The sequence below is a fragment of the Thalassophryne amazonica genome, chromosome 17, assembly GCF_902500255.1.
Source record: "Thalassophryne amazonica chromosome 17, fThaAma1.1, whole genome shotgun sequence".
Classification (NCBI taxonomy): domain Eukaryota; kingdom Metazoa; phylum Chordata; class Actinopteri; order Batrachoidiformes; family Batrachoididae; genus Thalassophryne; species Thalassophryne amazonica.
In genome coordinates, this window is record NC_047119.1 from 26948397 (window position 1) to 26970757 (window position 22361).

Sequence of the window (22361 nt, forward strand, 5' to 3'; positions counted from 1 at the left end):
AAAGTGAGGGCTGCTATGAAGAGGATGAAGAGTGGAAAAGCAGGTGGTCCAAATGACATTCCAGTGGAGGCCTGGAAATGTCTAGGAGAGATGGTAGGAGAGTTTCTAACCAGATTGTTTAATAAAATCTTGGAAAGTGAGAGGATGCCTGAGGAGTGGAGACAAAGTGTGCTGGTTCCTATTTTCAAGAACAAGGGTGATGTGCAGAGCTGCAGTAACTACAGAGGCATAAAGATGATCAGCCACAGCATGAAGTTATGGGAAAGAGTAGTAGAAGCTAGGCTTAGAAAACAGGTGAAGATTTGTGAGCAGCAATATGGTTTCATGCTGAGAAAGAGCACTACAGATGCAATGTTTGCTCTGAGAATACGGTTGGAGAAGTACAGAGAAAGCCAGAAAGAGTTACATTGAGTGTTTGTGGACTTAGAAAAAGCTTATGATAGGGTGCCAAGAGAAGAACTGTGGTACTGTATGAGGAAGTCTGGAGTGGCAGAGAAGTATGTTAGTGCAGGACATGTACAAGAATAGTGTGACAGCAGTGACATGCACAGTAGGAATGACAGACTCATTCAAGGTGGAGGTGGGATTACACCAAGGATCAGCTCTGAGTCCTCTCTTGTTTGCAGTGGTGATGGACGGATGGACAGTGATGGATGAGATCAGACAGGAGTCCCCATGGACTATGATGTTTGCAGATGACATTGTGATCTGTAGTGAGAGTAGAGAGCAAGTTGAGTCTAGTCTGGAGAGGTGGAGATATGCTTTGGAGAGAAGGGGAATGAAAGTCAGTAGAAGCAAGACTGAGTATGTGTATGTGAATGAGAGGGAGCCCAGTGGAATAGTACAGTTACAAAGAGTAGAAGTGGTGGAAGTAGATGAGTTTAAATATTTGGGGTCAACTGTTCAATGTAATGGAGAGTATGGTAGAGAGGTGAAGAAGAGAGTGCAGGCAGGGTGGAGTGGATGGAGAAAGGTGGCAGGAGTGATTTGTGATCGAAGAATATCAGCAAGAGTGAAGGGGAAAGTTTACAAGACAGCAGTGAGACCAGCTATGTTGTAGGCTTAGAGACGGTGGCACTAACAAAAAGACAGGAGGCAGAGCTGGAGGTGGCAGAGCTGAAGATGTTGAGATTCTCTTTGGGAGTGACAAGAATGGACAAGATTAGGAATGGAACATATCAGAGGGACAGCTCAGGTGGGAGGGTTTGGAGACAAAGTCAGAGAGGCGAGATTGAGATGGTTTGGACATGTGCAGAGGAGGGACACAGAGTATATAGGGAGAAGGATGCTGAGGATGGAGCCACCAGGCAGGAGGAGAAGAGGGAGACCAAAGAGGAGGTTTATGGATGTGCTGAGGGAGGACATGTAGGTGGTTGGTGTGACAGAGGAAGATACAGAGGACAGGGTGAGATGGAAACGATTGATCTGCTGTGGCGACCCTTAATGGGAACAGCCGAAAGACAAAGAAGAAGAAATGTAAATCTTCAATTGACCCCTACCTGGCTGCCTATTGAAAATTCAGGTGGCTTATCGTTTTTTCAAAAGAGTAATCTGTATGGAGTATTTGTGCCAAATTTGGTGCTTGTATCACCATTTGAGGGATTGTTTGAGTTATCTGCTGCAATATCAGGCCTGCAGTATAATACACACGGTCCTTTGTGGCAGAGTGACGTTAAATCGGGTTGTGCAGATGATGACAGGTTCAGGCACGGGCAGGTCAGAGATTAAAGACGAGCCCACACAGGGACTGACAGTTTCTCTGAGTGACTCATCGGGAAAACGTGTTCCTCAAGTGCCCAGTGTGTTGTGATTGGGAGACTTGGACACACGTTGTGAGCTGATGGATGAATAGAGAAGCTCGCTTGTGAGTCTGAATGAGATAAATTCTTATTATGTAATATTAAACGGATACATTGTGAAAGGCTTTTTTGGAGCAGAAACTTAACACTTTATTAAAGCGATGTAACTAAGTGGCATGTTTTAAGAGGAAGTATTGTCATCTTAGTCTAATTTGGGTGTAATAAGAAGTGTTCTCTGAAATGAGACTGATACTTTTTTTTTTTTTGGTGCATGTGCTGAACTGCACGTTGCCACATCCCAATGGTTTGACACCTTGGCACCACACAAGTCTCCACCCTTGTGGTTTCAAGGTGCATGAATGTTTGACAGTACTCATCCTACTATGAAATCTATGGGGAAAATTTGGAGACGGGCAGGCCATGATTCAAATGAAAGAGGTCACATTGTGTCACTTTCAACAAGCTAAAATACATCTCCAGGAGACTTACAAAAAAGATAAACTGAGAAGCCAGAAATTATGCATACATAAATGGGCTGTCCAGGGTGAACCCCACCTCTTGCCCTCTTGCCCAGTGACTGCTGGGGTATATTCCAACCCCCCCCCCCCCCCCCCCAACCCCAATGACCCCTAACTGCAGTAAGCAGGTTTAGAAAATGGATGGATGGATATGTTAACATCAGCACAATTTATTTGTGGTTGTGAAGTGATATGGTGCTCAAAATTAATTTGTTTGTCAGTTTCTTTCATTTCCAAAGCCTTTAGGGTTTGTGGCCACCAAGGTCACTGCTGATTGAACAGTAACTGTTCATTTAAAAAGGGGGAGAGGCATTACATGAATGACGACAAATGACACTGATGGTTTTCTGGAATTGTGAGAAGTTTCACATAAAAGCTTCAGTGGATAATGAATTGAACCTCCATATTCTGAACTGTGGAGGGTGGTGTTTTAAATGAGGTTTTTTAAAAATGAAAGCCCTGTTCTTACTTTCACAAATATGTGCCACAGAAAGATCACAGTCTGTGACAACAGTCAAAGATCACGATTGAATAACCTAACATGTACCATATGACATGCAAAGACATTCGTAGCACACCCATAGTGAAACTTTACCACAACCTTGGCATTTCCAGAAAATCTTCTGGCTATGTCATGGCTTGTACTAAAGAAATACAAGGGATTAACAAAGTATGTCAAAGTTCACGAGGGAATTTTTGGTAACATATTGATAATCCTGCCACGATTAAAACACGACTGTGGTACAGTGATGGAATATCCCAGGTCATCACCCGCTCAGGTTTTCCACTGTGTATGGGCCAGGTCAAGGGCGTAACTTTGGGTTGAACATTGAGGGGGGGTTGAAGTATCCATTTGTGGGGGTATGTGGACACCCTGCCCAGGATTTACGCACCAGATTTCAAATGCTGAGCTTCCAGGACGCATTTGTGTCAAAGAACAGGCTGCAGATATGAGGTTACCTCAAAAGGTTATCAGCATCATCTGGACACTCAAGATGTCACCATCTTTTGCAAAGGGACAGTGAAACTTGACTATCTGTGTACCACTAAAGTTAAGGGAGACTGTGTTAAAAATAATGCAAGAACAAGAGCAAGGTCAAGAACTTTTTGACGTACCCTTGTATGCGGAAAAGCGATAAAAATGTTCAATTTGATAACATTGTGCTCTTGTACATTACCTCCATAGGGAGATCATTCCACACAACAGGTGCACGATAAGAGAAAGCTCTGTGGCCGCAGACTTCAGTAAGTCTAAAGCTTTAAACATTGTAAAGTCTTTTAGAGCTCTGCACGGGTCAAATGTCCACTCTACATCAGTGAAATCTTGCACCCTTATGTAATAGGCAGGTCTCTGAGGTCCTCGGACCAGAACCTGTTGGTTGTCCTATAGGATGTCAGGGCTGAAGACTAGAGGTGGGTGGATCGATCCTAATATTGATAATATCAATACCAACGCTAGTATTGATATTGATCGATACTTAAGCTTTTTTTCTCTCCCGCATGCACTGACTGCTGCACACGCAGATTCATCAAAGTCTACTCTGTAAGAGCAGCGCTGCGCTGTGTCACACAACAGGGAGCAGCACACCCTTGTATTGTGGTTTGTCAGCCCTCTAGCTCAGGAGATTTTGTTTTAAGTTGTGTTGAGTGATATTTTTTAAACAAAAATGTTGATTGTGATAATAAAGTAGTTTGTTGTCACATACAATGTTTGGTGAAATTCTATCCTAGGTCTTTTGGATCCTTTGGATCGAAGCTTAAATATGAAAACGTATCGGTATTGATATCGGCGATACTGGGCCTGTATTTACTTGGTATCGGATCAATACCACAATTCCCGGTATCGCCCACCCCTATGAAGACCAAAACAGACTGAACATTTGAGTTTGTGGCTCCCAAATTGTGGAATATATGGGTGATTCTTTAACTACGGGCACTATTGGCCTTGTAAATGTAATTTCCACCACACCATTGCCTTACAATATAAAGCGCCTTGGGGCAACTGTTTGTTGTGATTTGGCGCTATATACATGTGCTCTGATGTCACTGTTTATCTCCATAGAAACTACCCAAACAATCTTTCATACAAACTGTTTAAAGGGACATTACAGTGTTGTGGTGGAAATTACGGCAATAGTGCGGGACAACTACATTTTGTTTAAAAAAATCACAACAGTTGTATGACATTGAATACCCCAATTATGTTTTGATTATTTTACTGATATTTTATTCAGAGATATTTTAAAACATTACAAAAAAACGTTTTTTTTTACCATTCATTTTTATCATTGAAGATCAAAAGTCTGGGTGTGGGACAAGCACAAAACAGCAATATTTGCATATAATGATGCTGAAAAAAGGTAAAAAAGTCATCATAGACTACTACAACAAATTTCTTAACACACTTTCATTGTAAAGATAACTATAAAAGTGTGAAATTTCCCCTTTTTTTCTGTTTTTCATACAATATGATCAAAGGACATAATAAGTGCCCGTAGTCTAAGAATCACCCATATAAACCCAATCTCATGCTATTTCATGATGGCATCACGAAAAGTAAATTAATCTATGGTTTGCATTCTGTGGACTCTGTTGGAACTTTTAAAGAGAAGCTGAAGACCCACTTATACTTGCTTTTAACTAGTTTTATATTACTGTTGTTTTTAATTTCTGTGTTTCTATTTTATTTTTTTCAGTGTAAAGCCTTTGTGATTTTATCTTGAAAAGTGCTATACAAATAAACTTTACTTACAATAATTTTAAAGAGTAGGCTCTTTAATCACAATCTAATAAATAAATTACATTAACACGATCGACTTTTTAGTCCTTTTAAATTGTCATTCCATTCATATTTCACCTTAATGGCAACAGACATCACAAGGTTAGAAAGCCGTAAAAATAAGTGACTATTTGAGGTGTTCTTATCTCGGTGTTCTTATCTGGGGCTGATTGCAGAAGTTATTTTCTGCTTTTGTCCACAGGCTTCACAAATAACGTCTCTGCTTTAGTAATAACAAAAGCACAACTCAAACTGGAGCCAACCTCAGCTCTGCACCAATGGGAGCACAGCTCGTGCACTGCTCGACCAATAGCAGCTCACAGCTGTTCGAGGAGGCGTGGCTCTGAGCAGAAAAAGGAAAGTATGTAGCTCGAGCTGCAGAGTTTAGAAGTGAAGGCAGACACTGAGAAAGGGGAAATGTAGGGAAATTTTAGTCTGTTTTTGTGTTTTCCACTCTTTAAATTCGCCGTTGAGTATTTTTTTTTTCTGTTTAGGATTTGTCGATAACTTCATGGCTTTAGTGGCGGCTGAGCAGAGGTGCAAAGTGAGCGGGACTGTTTACGGCAGAGCGAGAAAAGACGTTTTTCATGTCAATACGGACTGTTTGAAAAGTGTCCAAATGCAGCCCAAGGAGGCGGACTACTCCACAGACGGCCTGCCTAAAGCTTTCCTCCACAGCCTCAGGACCCTGTTGACATTTTGGATGACGGCGGACGCGGTTACGTCCACATCTCGGAGATCGAGAGCCGCTGGCAGGGGGCCGACACCCGTGAGCTGCCCGGCGGGGTTCTTGGCTGCCTGAGGCGCGTAGCTCCACCACACGGCTGCCTCACTTTTGAGCGCTTCGTTGCGGGTTTGCGGTACTCCATGCTGAACCCGGAGAACAGCTCTCATTTCAAGGCCCGGGCGGCCGTGCGCCCGCAGCACACTCCGCCGCTTCCCAAGCTGTCCACGTGCAGCGCCGCCACGCGGGCTGAGAACAAGGTTCGCCCGCTGGGGCCGAGCAACCTCAACAACACCCAGCAGCGGGCGTCCTCCCTGCAGAGCCGCGCTCGGACCGAGGAGGGACCCGGGTACTCGGCATGTGGACCGACCCGATACAGCACGGGGTTTGAGAGGTCCGGAAGGAGCCTGGAGAGAGTCCCCGACCCCCAGGAGGGCGGGTGTTACAGGACCGACCCGGGCTATGTGCCCAAACAACCGCAGCATAGCCGGGTCAGGTCCACTGAATCACTTGCGCTGGAGTCTCCACCACCACAAGAACAAAGTAAGTGTCAAAGTTAGGCCGCTTCTGACACATTTGCCTGTTATCATCAAGAAACTGCCAGAATCCAGAAACACTTGCATCCCTAGAATGGAGCAAAACCAAGGATGAAGCCAGAGGGTGCTCATGGCGCCTCAGTACCCACCTTCCAAACAAACTCCATACGTGTCACTAGGGGTGTGCAACTGTAACGGAGGCCAGCAGGTGTCGCTGTGCAGATGTAGTTAGTAAACCTCACTCCCAACAGCTCAAAAGGATTCTCTGGTCACAAGGCCAGAGCCCTGGGTTTTAGCCTTCTGGTTAGAGAGTCCGACTCCCATGCCGGAGATTGTGAGTTCCCGTCCCGAGGGGAGCGAATGGGCGGAGTCCTAACAACACAACGCAGAGTGCAGCCGCTACACAGGTTTCCCCGGTAAAACAGTCCAATGCATATCTAAATATATGGGCTATTGATGCTACTATTATAGCTCAGCCCAGAAGAAGTGAGGGACAGTTGTAGAGTGTTTACGTAGTGGTTTGAGACAGGATCCTCAATTCAAACCTCCGTCTGGCCGGAAAGTCACTAAGAACCCTTGGGCAAGATCCTTAATCCCCAGTTTGCTCCTGGTGTATAGTGTCTTGCATGGTAGCGCCTTGACATTGGTGTGTCTGAATGGGTGAAGGTGAGCAGTGGTGGGCACAGCTAATTAAAAAGTTAGGTTTGATAACCATTAATCCGATAACTGAAAAGTTATCTTTTATGATGCTAAACCGATAAACTGCTAAAAAATGTATCTTTATTACAGATAACCGATAACTTTTAGTATTGATTTGGACGCGGCCACATCAGATTACACTGTTGGCTTCTGATAAACCAGGTTCACTTTCACTTTTCGCTGCTATGTAAATTCAAGGATCACAAACACATAAGAGCGCACGAATAATGATTGAATAAAAAATAAAACCCCAAACATTGTCATCATCTTTCAAAAGCAGTAAAACACAGTATTAGAAGTCGGAGTTTATCTTGGTATTATATACACTGTCATTTACGAACTAACAAGCTGCTGCTTTTTTCACACGCTTTGAACCCTTCAGCTTAAACAACTGAAATACGCCGAATAATGCATTGATTGATTAAAAGACACGTAGTAAATATAAATTCTTACCTGTTAGTTTCAGTGGGATTCATCTGAATAAATAAGCCACATAAAGCGTCGTTTTTAAAAAAAAATCCAAAACAGTGTCTAAACGGTGAAGAAAAGTCTCCTGCGCTGTGAGAGCTCCTCTCCCCCACCGAGTCTTGGCGATTAAATTATACTGTCAGCCACAAAGAAATAAAATAATGTTAAAATTAGTTCATTTTGTTTTTGTGTCGAGCTAATGATAACACTCACTGTAAAACATCCAAAGTGAACCTGAACTACACTACCCACAATGCTCCCTGCATCGACCGGCCAATCACATTTTGGGCTTAATGATGACATCATCAGCGAGCGACAGGCAGCCAGTCTGCCATAAACACACAACAGACGGACTAAAATGTTTGATTTTATGGTTTACAAATGTTTTTGACTGTAAGTTTGCTCACTTTATCAGCAATTTTTTTTTCTTTTTTTTCAGACTGAAAGTTATCGGAACTAAATTTATCGGAAGATAATTGGTCCGATGATGGTTTTAAAACTTATGTTAAAAGCTAATCTGCTAGCAAAAACATTAGCTTCAATAATTATCTGTTATCGGATTAGCTGAACTGTGCCCACCACTGAATGTGAGGCATTACTGTAAAGCGCACTGATCTTCTTTTATTGATGGAAAAGCATGAAATGCAGTCCATTTACTATATGAGTTACGATCTTAGACAGTACATATAGTGGACAAATCTTCCATTCACCCACAGAGAAGACACGTGACCAGTGCAGTGTATATTTTTTTCCCATCATGCAGCCTGTGGTGTTACTAGCTTGGGTATAACAACAATGCTTACAAGGCGCTTACAATATAAAGCGCCTTGGGGCAACTGTTTGTTGTGATTTGGCGCTATATAAAAAAAAATTGATTGATTGATTGAGATATTAAAAATGATGTCTGTCTTATTGCCTTAGTAACCCCAGAGTAACAGATGAGTTAAAGCCACCAAGATTCCGATACCTGCTAATGATGCTAACATACAAATGAAAGAACATGAAAATATCACTCAGTGGAATTACTGGAGCACAAATTTCTTAGATGGTCCATTAGGACAATTAACTGTACAACAGGCCATAATAATACAGAAATTTGTAATAAAATTCTCAGAAAGGACAGACACTGTTGTGTTAGCGGTCTTTGCGAGCATGGCTCACAGCACACGCTAGCTGTTAATCAAAGCGACCCCACCTAAATTATTCATAATTTTATGTCTTAAAATATCTTAAACTAAAGAACTAGAAAAAAATATCCCCCCTCCCCCTATATGGTTGTAATGGAGAGGGAAACTATAGAGACCGAAGCTGCTGTTTGTACCACACTGTAAACATGTTTATTTCTGCTGTAAAGTTGAGTGCTGTAAAGTTTTTAACATGAACTTCTATGGGAAATAACTTCTTTTTGACCCAAGTTGCCTTTCATGGTACTGCAAGATTTTCCACTTCTGGGTGTGCTTCATATCAGATGGCCAGAGGTTGGTTCTTGGTTACGATACAATTCAGGGACAGTACTTTTTTTATGAAGTGATTCGATTTGGTGTGATATGATGCAGTCAGATGCAATTTTTTTTTGTTTAATGTAGATGCTTATTTTCCATAATAAATTAGAATAAACTAAAAAAAATTGGCAGTGCTTCCCTTCAAATACACATTTCATAAAAGGCCAGGGATCTTCAGGCACCACTGCACGCTCCTAGACCTGACATGACTGATCCATTCTGTGCGCTCCATGGACAGTGTTTGAATAGTTTGAAAACACTTAGCTTTGACCTTAACCGTGATCAACAACAGGTTACTGCTGCTGTCACAGTTTAAACAGGGTCTCTGCTCCACATATGAGTCTCCAGTTGTAAATTTGCTGTGCTTAACTCCAGGTTGGGTCAGCAGTCATGTCAGAAATTCCTGCAGAGATTTGTCTACCTTGAGAAGCTGCCTTGTTACAGCTCACTCAGCCCAGAAGGGGTGATGGACAGTTGTACGACTGTTCATTTGTTCCTTTTCGATTTGTCCTCCTTTACTTGACTATGCTGGAGGAGGTGCTGTTGAGACCTATCCCATTTGCCTGGCGTTCATTATCTCATTCATTTATACACTATCAACTTCTCTCAGTCATGCACAAGTTTGTTGTCTCTCAGTTTCTCTCTCACAGTGAAAGTCTGCCTGTGTTTGATTTCTATCCAGCCAGGCCTGTCAGAATCTATAAACGTGATGCATCTCGCTTTCTCTCAACCCGCTGAACCACTGCGGGCTTCTCTACTTACATCATCTAAACTCGTGACTGTGTGTCTGTCTGCAGGCAGAGAACAGACAGACGGACAGGCCAGCAGTGTTCGTGCTGTAATCTTTCCCATGCAGCCAAACCGGGCTGGATTAGGCCAGATTACAGCAGGCAGACCAGGCTCACTGAATCACAACAGTGGCAAAATCCTCCTCAACACCCCCGGACATCAACACAAAGCCCGGTTTCTCCTCCTCACTTGTACATTTAGAAAAGGTTGCAAAAGAGCAACTAAAATTAAACAGTACATAACAGCAAAAACACCCACTGCGATCCTTTGACAAGTAGATCCACAGTTTTTTTTTTTTTTTTTTTTTTTTTTAATAGCAGCACTGTAGTTTATCATAAATGATCATCATTGACACTTTCCTGTGCCTCTATCCTAGTATGTATTAGTCAAAATAGATCAGATCTGGGACCTTACCCTGGTGCTGGATGCCCCTGGATCATGCAAAGAGAAACATGCTAAAATGTCAAAGCTGATGTTGCCCACAATACAAGTAATACTAAGTAACTGTTTGTTTAACAAAGTAATTCAAGCAGAATTCGAGGATCCTCTGAAGAGACTTACTATCTAAGGCATCTAGTCATCACCCTGGGACACTGGTTAGCAGCCAACCGTCATAACCATGCAGTAAGACAGGAAAGACCAGGTGTGCTAATATACAAATTAGGAATGTTTATGAGTTCAATGGTACAAATATTTCATGAGGTGAAAACTGGAACATATCATTCAACTTGGCTTCGCCTCGTTGAATGATATGTTCCAGCTGTCACCAAATTAAATATTTCTTCCATTAAAAGAATATAAAAACATTCATTATTTGTTTTATATAATGGCTAAAATAGATCCTTGTCATTTATATATTCATAAACAACAGAAAGGGGACTTTGGAAATTGTGACGTGTAGTCCGGTGATGCTGTGCACTGACTTTGTACTTCCAAAAAAAAAAAAAAAAATTAAAGAGTGTGTGTTAGAAGAACTAACACAGTCAGTTAGCTTTTTCAAATCGTTGACTGTCAGCAACGCAAACTCCACCATATTTGTTTTAAAGCTAAGCGCCGTTCCACTTGTGTGAGCACGCTCGCTCACACAAGCGGAATGGCACTGGTGGTAGAAGCGTGCTCTTCTTTTCTTCTTTATCTTTCGGCTGCTCTCGTTCGGGATCGCCACAGCAGAAGCGTGCAATGGTACCAAATGTATGGAACCAAATTGCACTCTAAATGCAACAACGGGACGAATAATCCATGTCACGTGACATACAAAGCACCAGTCAAATGACAAGGATCCACTCAGCTGTTATATAATAGGTGTTGACACCTATTAGCAGAACGATCTGATGATGAGCGACCTCATGACTCCATAAGCATTTCCCAGGTGTCTCTCAATCTCAGAGGCCAAAGGCCCAAAGACATGAACCTCACTGTTGAGATAAATCAATGTCTCTCCAAGTTCAACACTTACTGTGAAGTTGAGACCAGTCAACCTTACCTTGACAGCAAAGAGGACTAGAGATGTGACAATTAATCTATTATTAAAATAATAACCAAATATTTGTGCAGTTAATCATTTAGAGTCTACCTTTGTCATCTTTAAATTCTCAGCTTCTTGAGTTTGAATATTTTTTGGTCTCTACTAGTTTTTTATTCCTCTCTGACAACAAACAATACGTATCTTTGGATTTTAGACAAACAAGATATGTATTTGAGGGCACTGCCCTGTGCCTTGGGAAACACAGATTGATATTTTTTTTTCACAATTTTTTGACATTTTATTGACCAGACAACTGATTAATTGAGATAATAATCAACTGATTAATCGATAATGGAAAATATTTATTAAATGCAAAGTTAAAGACACCCAGTCTGCTGGTTTCCACAACTCTGCCCTGTCAAAAGGGGAAGAGGGTGTGAAATTGTACATCATGTCAATTCATCTCATTTATGCTGATCAGAACCTCTACTTTATCAAGACTTGCTGGTGTAAATAATAATAATAATAAAAAACACCCAGAACCTCTTTTGCTAACATAAACAAACACAACCACCCTGACAGAGTTAATAACAGAACAAATAATAATCAATAATATATTAGCTGTGTTATTTTGTTTGACACTAAGAAGGTGCAGAGTGCAGACAAACACATTATTATGCCCTTTGACATTTTTGCCTTTTTAGCTCTTGCTGTACCATCGTTTGTTTTAAGCACCAATTTTGTCTTAATTTGATGAGAGAGTAGGGTCATAAATGCAACACATTGACTCTGGATCCTCTATTGAACCTGGAACATAATGGTCTAGAAGTCACAATACATGTAGCATACACCTGAATCTTTAGACCTCCGGGCTTTGAGTAGGTCATTAAAGCCTCTACCAACACACCCCTTGCAGTATAATGATGAGTCTATTTTTGCGTGACAAGTAATCAGACTAACAATCACATTTAGCTGCAAAAGAATCAAACCCCTATTTATTGCTTGGTTAATGCATTTGATGATAGCCTGCAGTGGTCTGTAATACATAATGAGCACGGTTAAATGTAGAGCTGCTCTTACCACTGGATGGCGCTGCATGCTGAGCCTTCATGGCACAAAAGTATTTGTAAAATTGCCAAGATGATTTCATTATTGTGTTGCAGATTCTGGACACATTGACCCATTTTTAGCCATTTTGTTAGAAGGATTCTGAGAAGAATCTAATATTCTGTCATTCAAAGCAGAATTTGAGAGCGATCTGCAGTCATTGCAATATTAAATGAACAAACAACAAAAAACAGGGAAACACATCCTGTTGGACTTTGTGTGTGTTGTCCTCTGATCAGATTCTAGTATTACTATTGCCGTTACTACAACTACCATTGAGACAGCAACATGCTTCATTAGTAAAACTCACATTAACCAATTCATACAATGAAGAAGGGACTTGAATGCAAAGCGCCAGCATGCAGAGTGAAAGTAATTTGGGGTTTAGTATCTTGCTCAAAGTTACATTATCATATACATGTGCATAGCCAGAAGTTAAACCAACAGCTAAACATCCCAGCAAACAATTCTACGTTGTCACAACATCCCTTTTTGGCAATGATGACATTAAAAAGTGACATTTCTGCAACATAATTCTACCATGTTGTAGGATTACTACATAGAACTAATGTTTTACTGGAAAACATTTGGTAGTTTTACTCAAATAACATTCATATATGTTGAAACTTTTAAAAGTGAAACTTTTTAAACTTTCTCACCCAGGATTGAATCAGGGATATCATATACATATATTCCTATATTCCTGCAAACTGATTTGATGACAGTATGATACCATATCATAATGTCTCCAGCATGTCGTAATTTGTTTAGATGATGTCATTACATGACTTAACTACATCCTGACCAAAACCTGAAGTCATTTGACTGTCATGTATTTGCTGGGTTGCTATACCACCACGCCTACATTTGTCTTAAATATTTGGTTATTAGGAAATTATGTTATTATGGAAATTATTTGCATTCACCTCCACAAAGAAAGTCTTATATTAACACTTTTGTTGGTTAGCTGAATTTCTCAAGTTAATAAGTCATTTTTTTTCACCACAGTTGGTGAAAAAGTTTGTATTTAAAAGTATTTATCACTTTATGTTTAGCAGACAACATTATTACACGAGTCATAGAGTGCTACGGTGTTGAAATTCATTGAAATGTGTCTGATTTCACTTTTTTTTAGGTGAAAAACCTGGTTTACCAAGATCTCAGAGTGAATCAGCAACAGGTTTTGCCAGAGGATCCAGGAGACACGGGCGGAGTCGTGACGAGCAGAGACGACATACCATATCCAGCGGAGTGGATTATGAAATGGTTGGTATACAGTATATACACACACACATACAAAAAGTTTGGTTTCAATAAAAGCACTGTTCTGTTGTTGCAGTAATACATCAATGCATGCATACAGAATTCTCTTCTTAACTGTGGAGATCTAGAAATACCTGGGAAGAGCTTATAGAGTCATGAAGTTGCTGGACAGTTTGACCATGCCAATACATTTGCACAAGAACAAAGGTCCAAGTCTTGAGGATTCTGGTAGTTCCTGTCTTACTGTATGGTTATGAGATTTGGACGCTAACCAGTGACCTAAGGCGACAAATGGATATTTTCGATACTAGATTTAGGTCTGTTCAGAGGATCCTGTGGTACTGCTGGAATGGTTTTGTTTCAAATAAATGGTTATTTAGCGAGACCTCCGCTGTGATAGAATGCCAACTATAACATTTTGGCCATGTGTGTTTCTCTGGGCATGATCCAGCAAAGCACAGCACCAGAGCATGCTCCCACATCTGATCTATTTTGAGTGACACATGCTGGGACAGATTGACAGGAATACAATAATTACCTGTATGTGTGTGTATGTTTGTTTTTTTTTTGTGCTTTGGGATGGCCCTTGGTCAGTCAGTCAGTCAGTCACCACAGCAGATCTGGTGGTTTTACACCGGATGCCCTCAAAGAGGTGTGCTTCAAACCAGTGGATTCCCGGTTCAAATTCCTGTCAGATTGGAAAAATCACCAAGTTGCTGCCAGTGTGCAGTTGAGCGCATGTGTTTGAACTTGACCCCATATTTTGTTCTTCTTTTTCAGATAAAAGTTTGATTGATAGGGTTTTAATGTTAATTGCCAAGGAAATTCTAAACAGAATGTAACACACAAAAGTTGTTGCTGTTGTTACAACAGAACCACAAAGGGGTGAAAAACTTCAAGGCATCAGCTGTTATATTTTTACAGATGCTGCCTTTCAAAGTTGGCAAGAAAAAAGGCATATGTGCTAAAAAAAAAAGGTGCCACGTCCAATTTTTGAGGCTCTTTTTTAGAAGGAAATTATTTGGTGTATAATCTGATATTTTGGATATTTCATATTGGGCCCATAAGCCACAACATATGTGAAAATAAAGCAAATCTTAGACTTGTTGATTTCATATTGACTGATCCAGAGGTGTTTCTGTGTTTTTTCACGTTAAAATGACATTCTGATTGGAGTGGCTTGTTGTTGGTCGATAAAGTGACCGTTATCAGTCAGTCATTAAAAGTAAGTTGTACCTTTTAAGAATTCTCTTATTTTTGAAATGCTTAACCAGTTTGTAGCCTTATATGATTTTTTTATTTTATTTTTTCATCTGCAAAATGCAGATTTGAGCTCTTTTTCAAGCTTCTGCAGATTGGTGGTCGGGACAACACACCATGAAATGAAACATCTGAATCTCACACATAGCATGCACACCTTTAATGACGTTCTCCCAGGAATACAACCCTCAATAACCACTACATTGGTTAGATGGTGGATGCAACGGGTTGGATGTACTTTTGCCTTAAGAACTGCCTTAATTCTTCATGGTATACCATAGATACAGCAAGATGCAGGGATCACACCTGAGATTTTGGTCTATATCAATGTGGTAGCATCAGCAGGGTGTGGCGAAACAGTTGTATGCTTGTTTACAGTGTGAAAGGTTTCTGTTTCAAACCCACCCTGCCCATTATCCATGTATTATATGGAATTGCACCAGGAAGGACATCTAATATAAAACTTGTGCCAAACCAACATGATCTGTCTCGGATCTGCTGTGGCGACCCTGAGTGAAAACAAGGGAGTGGTCCAAGGGACTTAATACTGACATGATAGCATCACACAGTTGCTGGGTGATTCTTAGACTACGGGCACTTATTATGTCCTTTGATCATATTGTATGAAAAACAGAAAAAAGGGGAAATTTCACACTTTTATAGTTATCTTTACAATGAAAGTGTGTTAAGAAATTTGTTGTAGTAGTCTATGATGACTTTTTTACCTTTTTTCAGCATCATTAAATGCAAATATTGCTGTTTTGTGCTTGTCCCACACCCAGACTTTTGATCTTCAATGATAAAAATGAATGGTAAAAAAAAACGTTTTTTTCTAATGTTTTAAAATATCTCTGAATAAAATATCAGTAAAATAATCAAAACATAATTGGGGTATTCAATGTCATACAACTGTTGTGATTTTTTTTAAACAAAATGTAGTTGTCCCGCACTATTGCCGTAATTTCCACCACAACACTGTAATGTCCCTTTAAACAGTTTGTATGAAAGATTGTTTGGGTAGTTTCTATGGAGATAAACAGTGACATCAGAGCACATGTATATAGTGCCAAATCACAACAAACAGTTGCCCCAAGGCACTTTATATTGTAAGGCAATGGTGTGGTGGAAATTACATTTACAAGGCCAATAGTGCCCGTAGTTAGAGAATCACCCTGCTACGTCATTATACTGTACCTCAACCAGCAGCCTGAGTTGTTGATACAAGTCGGGATGGATGCATGCTTTAATATTGTTTGGACCAAATTTTGTCCCAACATCTGAATGTCACAGCATAAATTGCTGTAGACCGAGTTTCCTGATCGTAGCTGACATGAATGACACTTGGTGTGGTCTTCTGTCTTGGTCAAGGTTTGATGTGTTGTGTGCTAAGGGATGCTCTTCTGAACTCATTTGGTTGTAGTGGGTATTTGAGTTATTGGTGCCTTTCTGACAGCCCAAACCAGTGTAGCTAATTTTGTCTGCGCCCTACCATCAACAAGTCATTTTCATCTACAGACCTGCCATTCATTGTATGTAGAGGTGATTGTGTAGTGGTGGGGCTTGAAATCAGAGGCTCATTGGTTCAAATCCCAGTCAGACTGGAAAATTATCCCAGGTTGGTCCTGGTGTGCAGTTGAATACCTTCCATGGCACCATGTTCAAAGTCACATTTCTTCCACATGGTGATCCTCAGTTTGAACTTCAGTAGATCCTGTTGACAATGCCGGAATGCATTATGGTTCTGCAACATGATTGGTTGAGTGGATGTTAGTTTTAATGAGCTGATGTGCCCAGTGATTGTATACACATGCTCAATGACTGGTGGAGGTGAACAAAGTGATTCATGCTGTAATGAGTTGTGGAAACATGAAGAGTGCCCATGTGAAACTCTTCTCCACTTTCCATTTGCCACCACATTCCCCTCCCATTGCTGTGTACCCTGCCTCCCCCTCAATTGGTCCGTCCCACCCTTTGGTTTGTGCTCCTGACGTTCCCTCTCTCCCTGCCTCACCATCATTCTCTCTAGCTTGCGTCTTCTCCCTTGTTCTCTCCCGGTCTGTGGTTCTGTCTTTTTCCTCTTGGCCTCTGTGTCTGGGGAGGCTGACTGACCAACTCCCCTCCTTCTCCCTCTGTCCCTCCCACCCAGGCCTACTTGGCCCAACGCTGGCCTGATGGTAGTGGGCCGGGTTGGGCCCAGGGGCCTGGTAGACGTAAACGATTCTCTTGGCCGTCCAGGCTCTGCGTGGACGGCGGTTTGGGCCGCCTACACGACAGTCTTCATCCCTCTCAGCAGCAGCCTCTACAGCAGCAAGGCTCTGCAGTTTTTCCTCTGGGTGAGTAGGACAGAACAGACAGGATGAAGACAAAGTCGATCTGCTTTCAAGGGGTTTTGGAAAATGTGTACCTGGAAGTGTTGATGTTTATTTGTGGCACTTGAGACAGATAACCTGTGAATTCTGCTGTGGTTACGTGCAATTCTTTGGCACATTTGCTTTTTAAAAGCGGTTCTTTGTTGTTTTTGATGTTATTGTACATGTAGTGTGTATTCATGCCTGCTTGTTCAGCACAAAAACACACATAGACCTTTCAGCTGTGTGTGTTTTTCCTCCCCCCCCCCCCCGCTTTTTTTTTCTTTTTTTTTCTTTTTTTTTGTCAAACGCTGGTTTGCGTGCTTCCGACCCTGGGTCATGATTCAGTCTAGATCCGATCTTTCTTCCTTTGTGGGCTCGATCACTTTGTGTTCTTTGAGAAACAGCAAACAACTGGTTAAATACGAGTTGAACTTTGTTTGTTTGTCTTTTCGTGCTGTTTGAAATGTTTGTGTCTGTGGCGAGAAGTTGACTTTACTGAGCTACACGGGGGGCCGGAGGGGCGGATGGAAAGATGACACGCTAGGTGGCTGATTGCCAGCCGTGGGGCCTGAACTGTGGCAGTGTGCTGTGTGTGGACCGCCGGGTCAGCACAACTCAATGCAGTGAAGTGCACACACACACACACTCACGTTGGGATAGCTGGGGTTGAAGTGGGTCTGCTGTTTACGGCATTCTTACACCGCTGTGTGGTTGCCATGACGCTGCACTAAACCTCGGTCAGGATTGGAAAGTGAGATGAGTGTCGTTGGTATGCACTCACTGTCGTGGGGAGTGAACCCAGTTGCAGACGACAATGCAGACAGTTTATGCTGAAGAAAAACTGGTCCTTAAGGGCCGGGTCAGTCTGGAGGAGAGCAAGAACGATATGGCAGGAGTCAGACAGGCTGACCAGGCAGGTGACCAAGGAGGAAGATGGTGAGGAAGAGGCACCAGTGGCGTTGAGAACTGACCAGTACGTCATGCCGTGAGACCAGCCTCCAGGGAGCAGATTATGTGAGATGCCTGATCTGAGGGATGTGGAAACAGGAACAAACCAACACACTGGCTGTGAGTGATGAGTAATCTGAATGCAGATGGGGTATGTTGAGCAGATGACTGACAGGTGTGCAGGTCAGGAAGCTGGGGAGAGGTCGGCCACGTCCACAACACAGACACAGAAAGGAAAAACAAACAAGGGAACACAAGAAGCAGAAAACACTCAACAAGAAGGAAAAAAAAAGCCATTAAGCACAACAGACTGTGTTGCCCAGTATCGTGTTTACTGCAGATGTGCTTGTAAAAAGTTTACTGCTACTCAAAAAAAACAAAAAGGAAAAAAAAGGGGGCTGGGGGAGGGGGGTCAGTGATGCCATCTGAAGTGTGTATTCAGCAGTCATTGTTGAACTGACTTCAGGCTGGTTGTGACTATTCCAAATCATGAATTTCTTTTTCCTTTTCTGCCATCTCATCCTTTTCCTGTTCCTCATTTTCTCCATCCTTCCTCAATTCTTGATTCTTAAGTTGAAACAAATGAAAGAGTTGGAGCAGGAGAAGGACTCCCTGTTGGCAGGGCTGGAAGTGGTGGAACGGGCCCGTGACTGGTACCAGGGCCAAATCCACAATGTTTCCGAGAGGCAGCGGCAGGTCGGCCAGAGCTCCCACTCCACGGTAAGGTCAAAGACACTGTCTTAGCTGTGATGCTTTCATGGATGTCTTCTATGTATTAATGCTGCTATAAGTGGATTATGAATGAGTTCATCCCCTCCAGTTTGTTAACAAGATAACTTAAAAACTATGAATGCTGTGATCCTGTAACTTGACAAATTAAATGTGCATATAATGTGGATAAACTGATTAAACATTGGGTAACTTTGATGCACCAGATCAATCCTGTATGTTCTGTGTTTCCTTCTATTAGGATTTCTTTACAGAAGCCAGTCAGAGTCGCATGAATGTTCTAATCCCTAAATTACAAGAAGTCAACCGGTGCCTAAATGATCTTATTTCCTGCAATGGGATGGTAAGTGTTCACCTTTTTGTATGATTTTAATAGAGCCAAACAGTTCTCATTGTCATCTAGCTGCTGTAACTGGTAGTTTTCATTGGTTTTTAAATGTTAGCATACTCAGCAAACACAGCATAATTATGCTGTGTTTACTGCAACTGCAGGTTGCAGGCAGGTGACCTTGGTCACCTGCCTGGTCAGCCTGTCTGACTCCTGCCATATCGTTCTTGCTCTCCTCCAGACTGACCCGGCCCTTAAGGACCAGTTTTTCTTCAGCATAAACTGCAACTGCAACAGACTGTTTTGATTACATCATGAATCCACATTGTGTGAAAGGAATTGTTGATGTAAGAGACCTTTGGCATTGTTTGGACTGTTGACAGCAATCTGCTCAACTTCAAGATAGGTGTATCTGTACTTTATTAGTGTCTGGTTGTCGTGAAGCTGCAACGAAATGGAGAGAAATCTGACCATGAAATTATTAAAAAGCCAGATCATTTTTCTGTTATATCAGAAAAAGGCCACCAAAACAACAATATGATTGTGAGTTGACTATTTGGGAATTATTAAAGCTATACAAGTCTGGGTTCGATCCCGCTCAAACTACGAGGGGCAGTTGAGAAGTTTAGAGCCTGACTCTGTCTTTTGCAGAATGCAAAAGATGGAGAACCACGCCCTACATTTTTTGGGTCAGGTTCAAAACTTCTCAGTCTCCACTCGTACCTGTCCATATTTCTTATACAAGACATTTAAACTACATTGTCTCAACCCACCCAGCTGTAAATGGGTACTGGCCTTGATTGGTGAAGTAACCTGTGTCGGACTGGCATCTCGTCCAGGGGGAGTCATAGACTCTCATCCACTTCACACTATGGAATCTGGAGATAAGCACAGGCACCAATGGGCCTCAGGGTCTAAAGAGGACTTACATCTATCATAATACCAACACTTTCCTTGGGAATATTATAGTAATTATTATTATTGTCCAGTGTGCTTTGCAGTAGACTAGGGTGCACCCTGCCTCTCGCTTTATGACTGCTGGAATAAACTCCAACTCCCTCACAACTGGAATAAATATGTCAAGAAAATGAATGAATGAATTATTGTCCAGTGTTGTTTTAACAATAAATTTGTAATTTGCAATTAGTATTATAGGTGGCGGTACTGCACTTTTATGTACATTACTGCTAGACGTTCAATACGAAAGAAGACTAACCATCATTTGTGTGTTTTTAAGAAGGCTAAATGCTGAAAAATAAATGATCTTAACTTTTTTATGCTGTCTGATTCCAAGATAAAGAAGTTTATCTACCCTTTTTTTTTTTTAAATTAATCATTGGTTTCTTTTTTTAAGCAGTCATTTCCTTCCGGTGGTGCTCAGACAGCAGTGCTCTCCACCACCTCCCAGCTTCCAGCTCCAGCTCCTCCACAAGCCATCCAGAGACTGAAGGACCAGAACAGACTTCTCACACAGGTACGCCACATTCAACACAGTCATGTCACAACGGTAAATAAATCCCAATAGTAGCCTAAAGTACCAAACTTCGATTTTCTTTGTGCATGTCACTCACTTTGTGTTTACATCAAGGAGGTGACTGAGAAGAGTGATCGGATCACCCAGCTGGAGCAGGAGAAGTCCGCTTTGATAAAGCAGCTTTTCGAGGCTCGTGCCCGCAGTGCACAGGACACCAGCACCATGGATTCTACCTTCATCTGAAAACACTCCATTATAATAATAGCGCTTTTTCAGCGAGGCCACGACAAACACACACACAACTGCACAGACTGTGTGACGGCCGCTGAACTGGAGCAAACCCCAGTAAGACTGAAGCGAACCTCGCTGGCTGTTGTTTACCCCACTGACCACTTGAGGCAGTGACACCACTTTAGCCATGATACACTCAACTGCAACATGCAACCACTCTACCCCCAAAACAAATCATGCACTACACTCGGAGGAATACTGAACCTAAATGACTTGATCTGAGAGTTGAATGTCTTTGGGATCTTGTTACCAGCTGCTTTCCTGTTTCCTCTGGAAATCCACAAACACTCCCACCAATATAAAAGCACTGTTTAGAAATTAGTAGGCTACTAGTAGGTAGGATCTTCTCCAAAACTTCTGCTGCATAGTTGTGATTCTGCTGAAGCCTGATTATAGCAGTGCAAGACTTTAAAGCTACAGTGTGTAATATTTAGGGGTGTTTATTGGCAGAAATGTAATATAGCATTCATAGCATCTGTTCTTTAGTGTATAATTACCTACAACAAATCGATGTGTTTTCATAAGCTAAGAATGAGCCCTTCATGTCTACATGGGAGCCTCATGGAGACCTTTATAATGATACAGTACCCCCAAAGAGACACACTTAACTCCTTTGGAATTTTGCAATGTGGCCAGAAAACTGAAGAAAAAGGAGGAATCAGTATTTGCTCCCCTGTACACTGTCTACTGGTTGCAAGTAAGGTTGGGTACTGACCGAATTACATCAGTACTGTAGAGTACCGATTCACACATAATCAATCTGTTCAAAATTTTGGTACCAGATCACCTCTGGGTTAGAGGAAGAAAGAGATCAAGACCAGTTAGTTTTTTGGCAGTAGTGCTATTAGTACAGAGAAGAAAGTTTTCCATAATTGCCGTTAAAGTCCAAACATAGAAAAACAACTGACGCCGCAGCAGAAACGGACTTTCAACCCGGCATCTGTACAATGTTTGAAGCATGCAATAGCCTTGTCCAGCTGTGTCATGAACCAGCGCTTTGTAGCATCTCACTACGACATAGAGCGGAGACAGAGACAGCCAGAAATGACGTTACGCTATTGTTGGGAATAAAAATGAAAGCTGGCCAAAGGTAAAAGTCAGAGTGACGTTAAACAGGGCAAGATTACACTGTTTCTCATTTAAGTGTCATTTGGTGCCAGAACAGTGACTCTCAAACTTAATTAAAAACTTCATTAGTTGAAGTGTCATCGTCTCTCCGCTGCTCCATTAGATGTTGCCATAGCAGCTCATCATCTACCTGAGACTGACTGGTCAAATAATTCACAGCACAGTATTAAAATGTTGATTCAATTTTCTTCTGGCTTCTCCAG

General features: G+C 41.7%; 1 protein-coding gene across 1 annotated transcript; it reads left to right on the forward strand.

Annotated features, from left to right (window-relative positions):
- Positions 1-5491: 5491 nt before the first annotated feature.
- sapcd2 (suppressor APC domain containing 2) lies at positions 5492-22120 on the forward strand. Its single transcript, XM_034192413.1, is given in 7 exon segments — positions 5492-5785; positions 5788-6363; positions 13522-13652; positions 18782-18928; positions 19179-19280; positions 20620-20739; positions 20854-22120. Coding segments are annotated over 7 exon segments (1383 nt in total). The 5' UTR covers positions 5492-5607; the 3' UTR covers positions 20983-22120.
- The last annotated feature ends 241 nt before the right edge of the window (positions 22121-22361 follow it).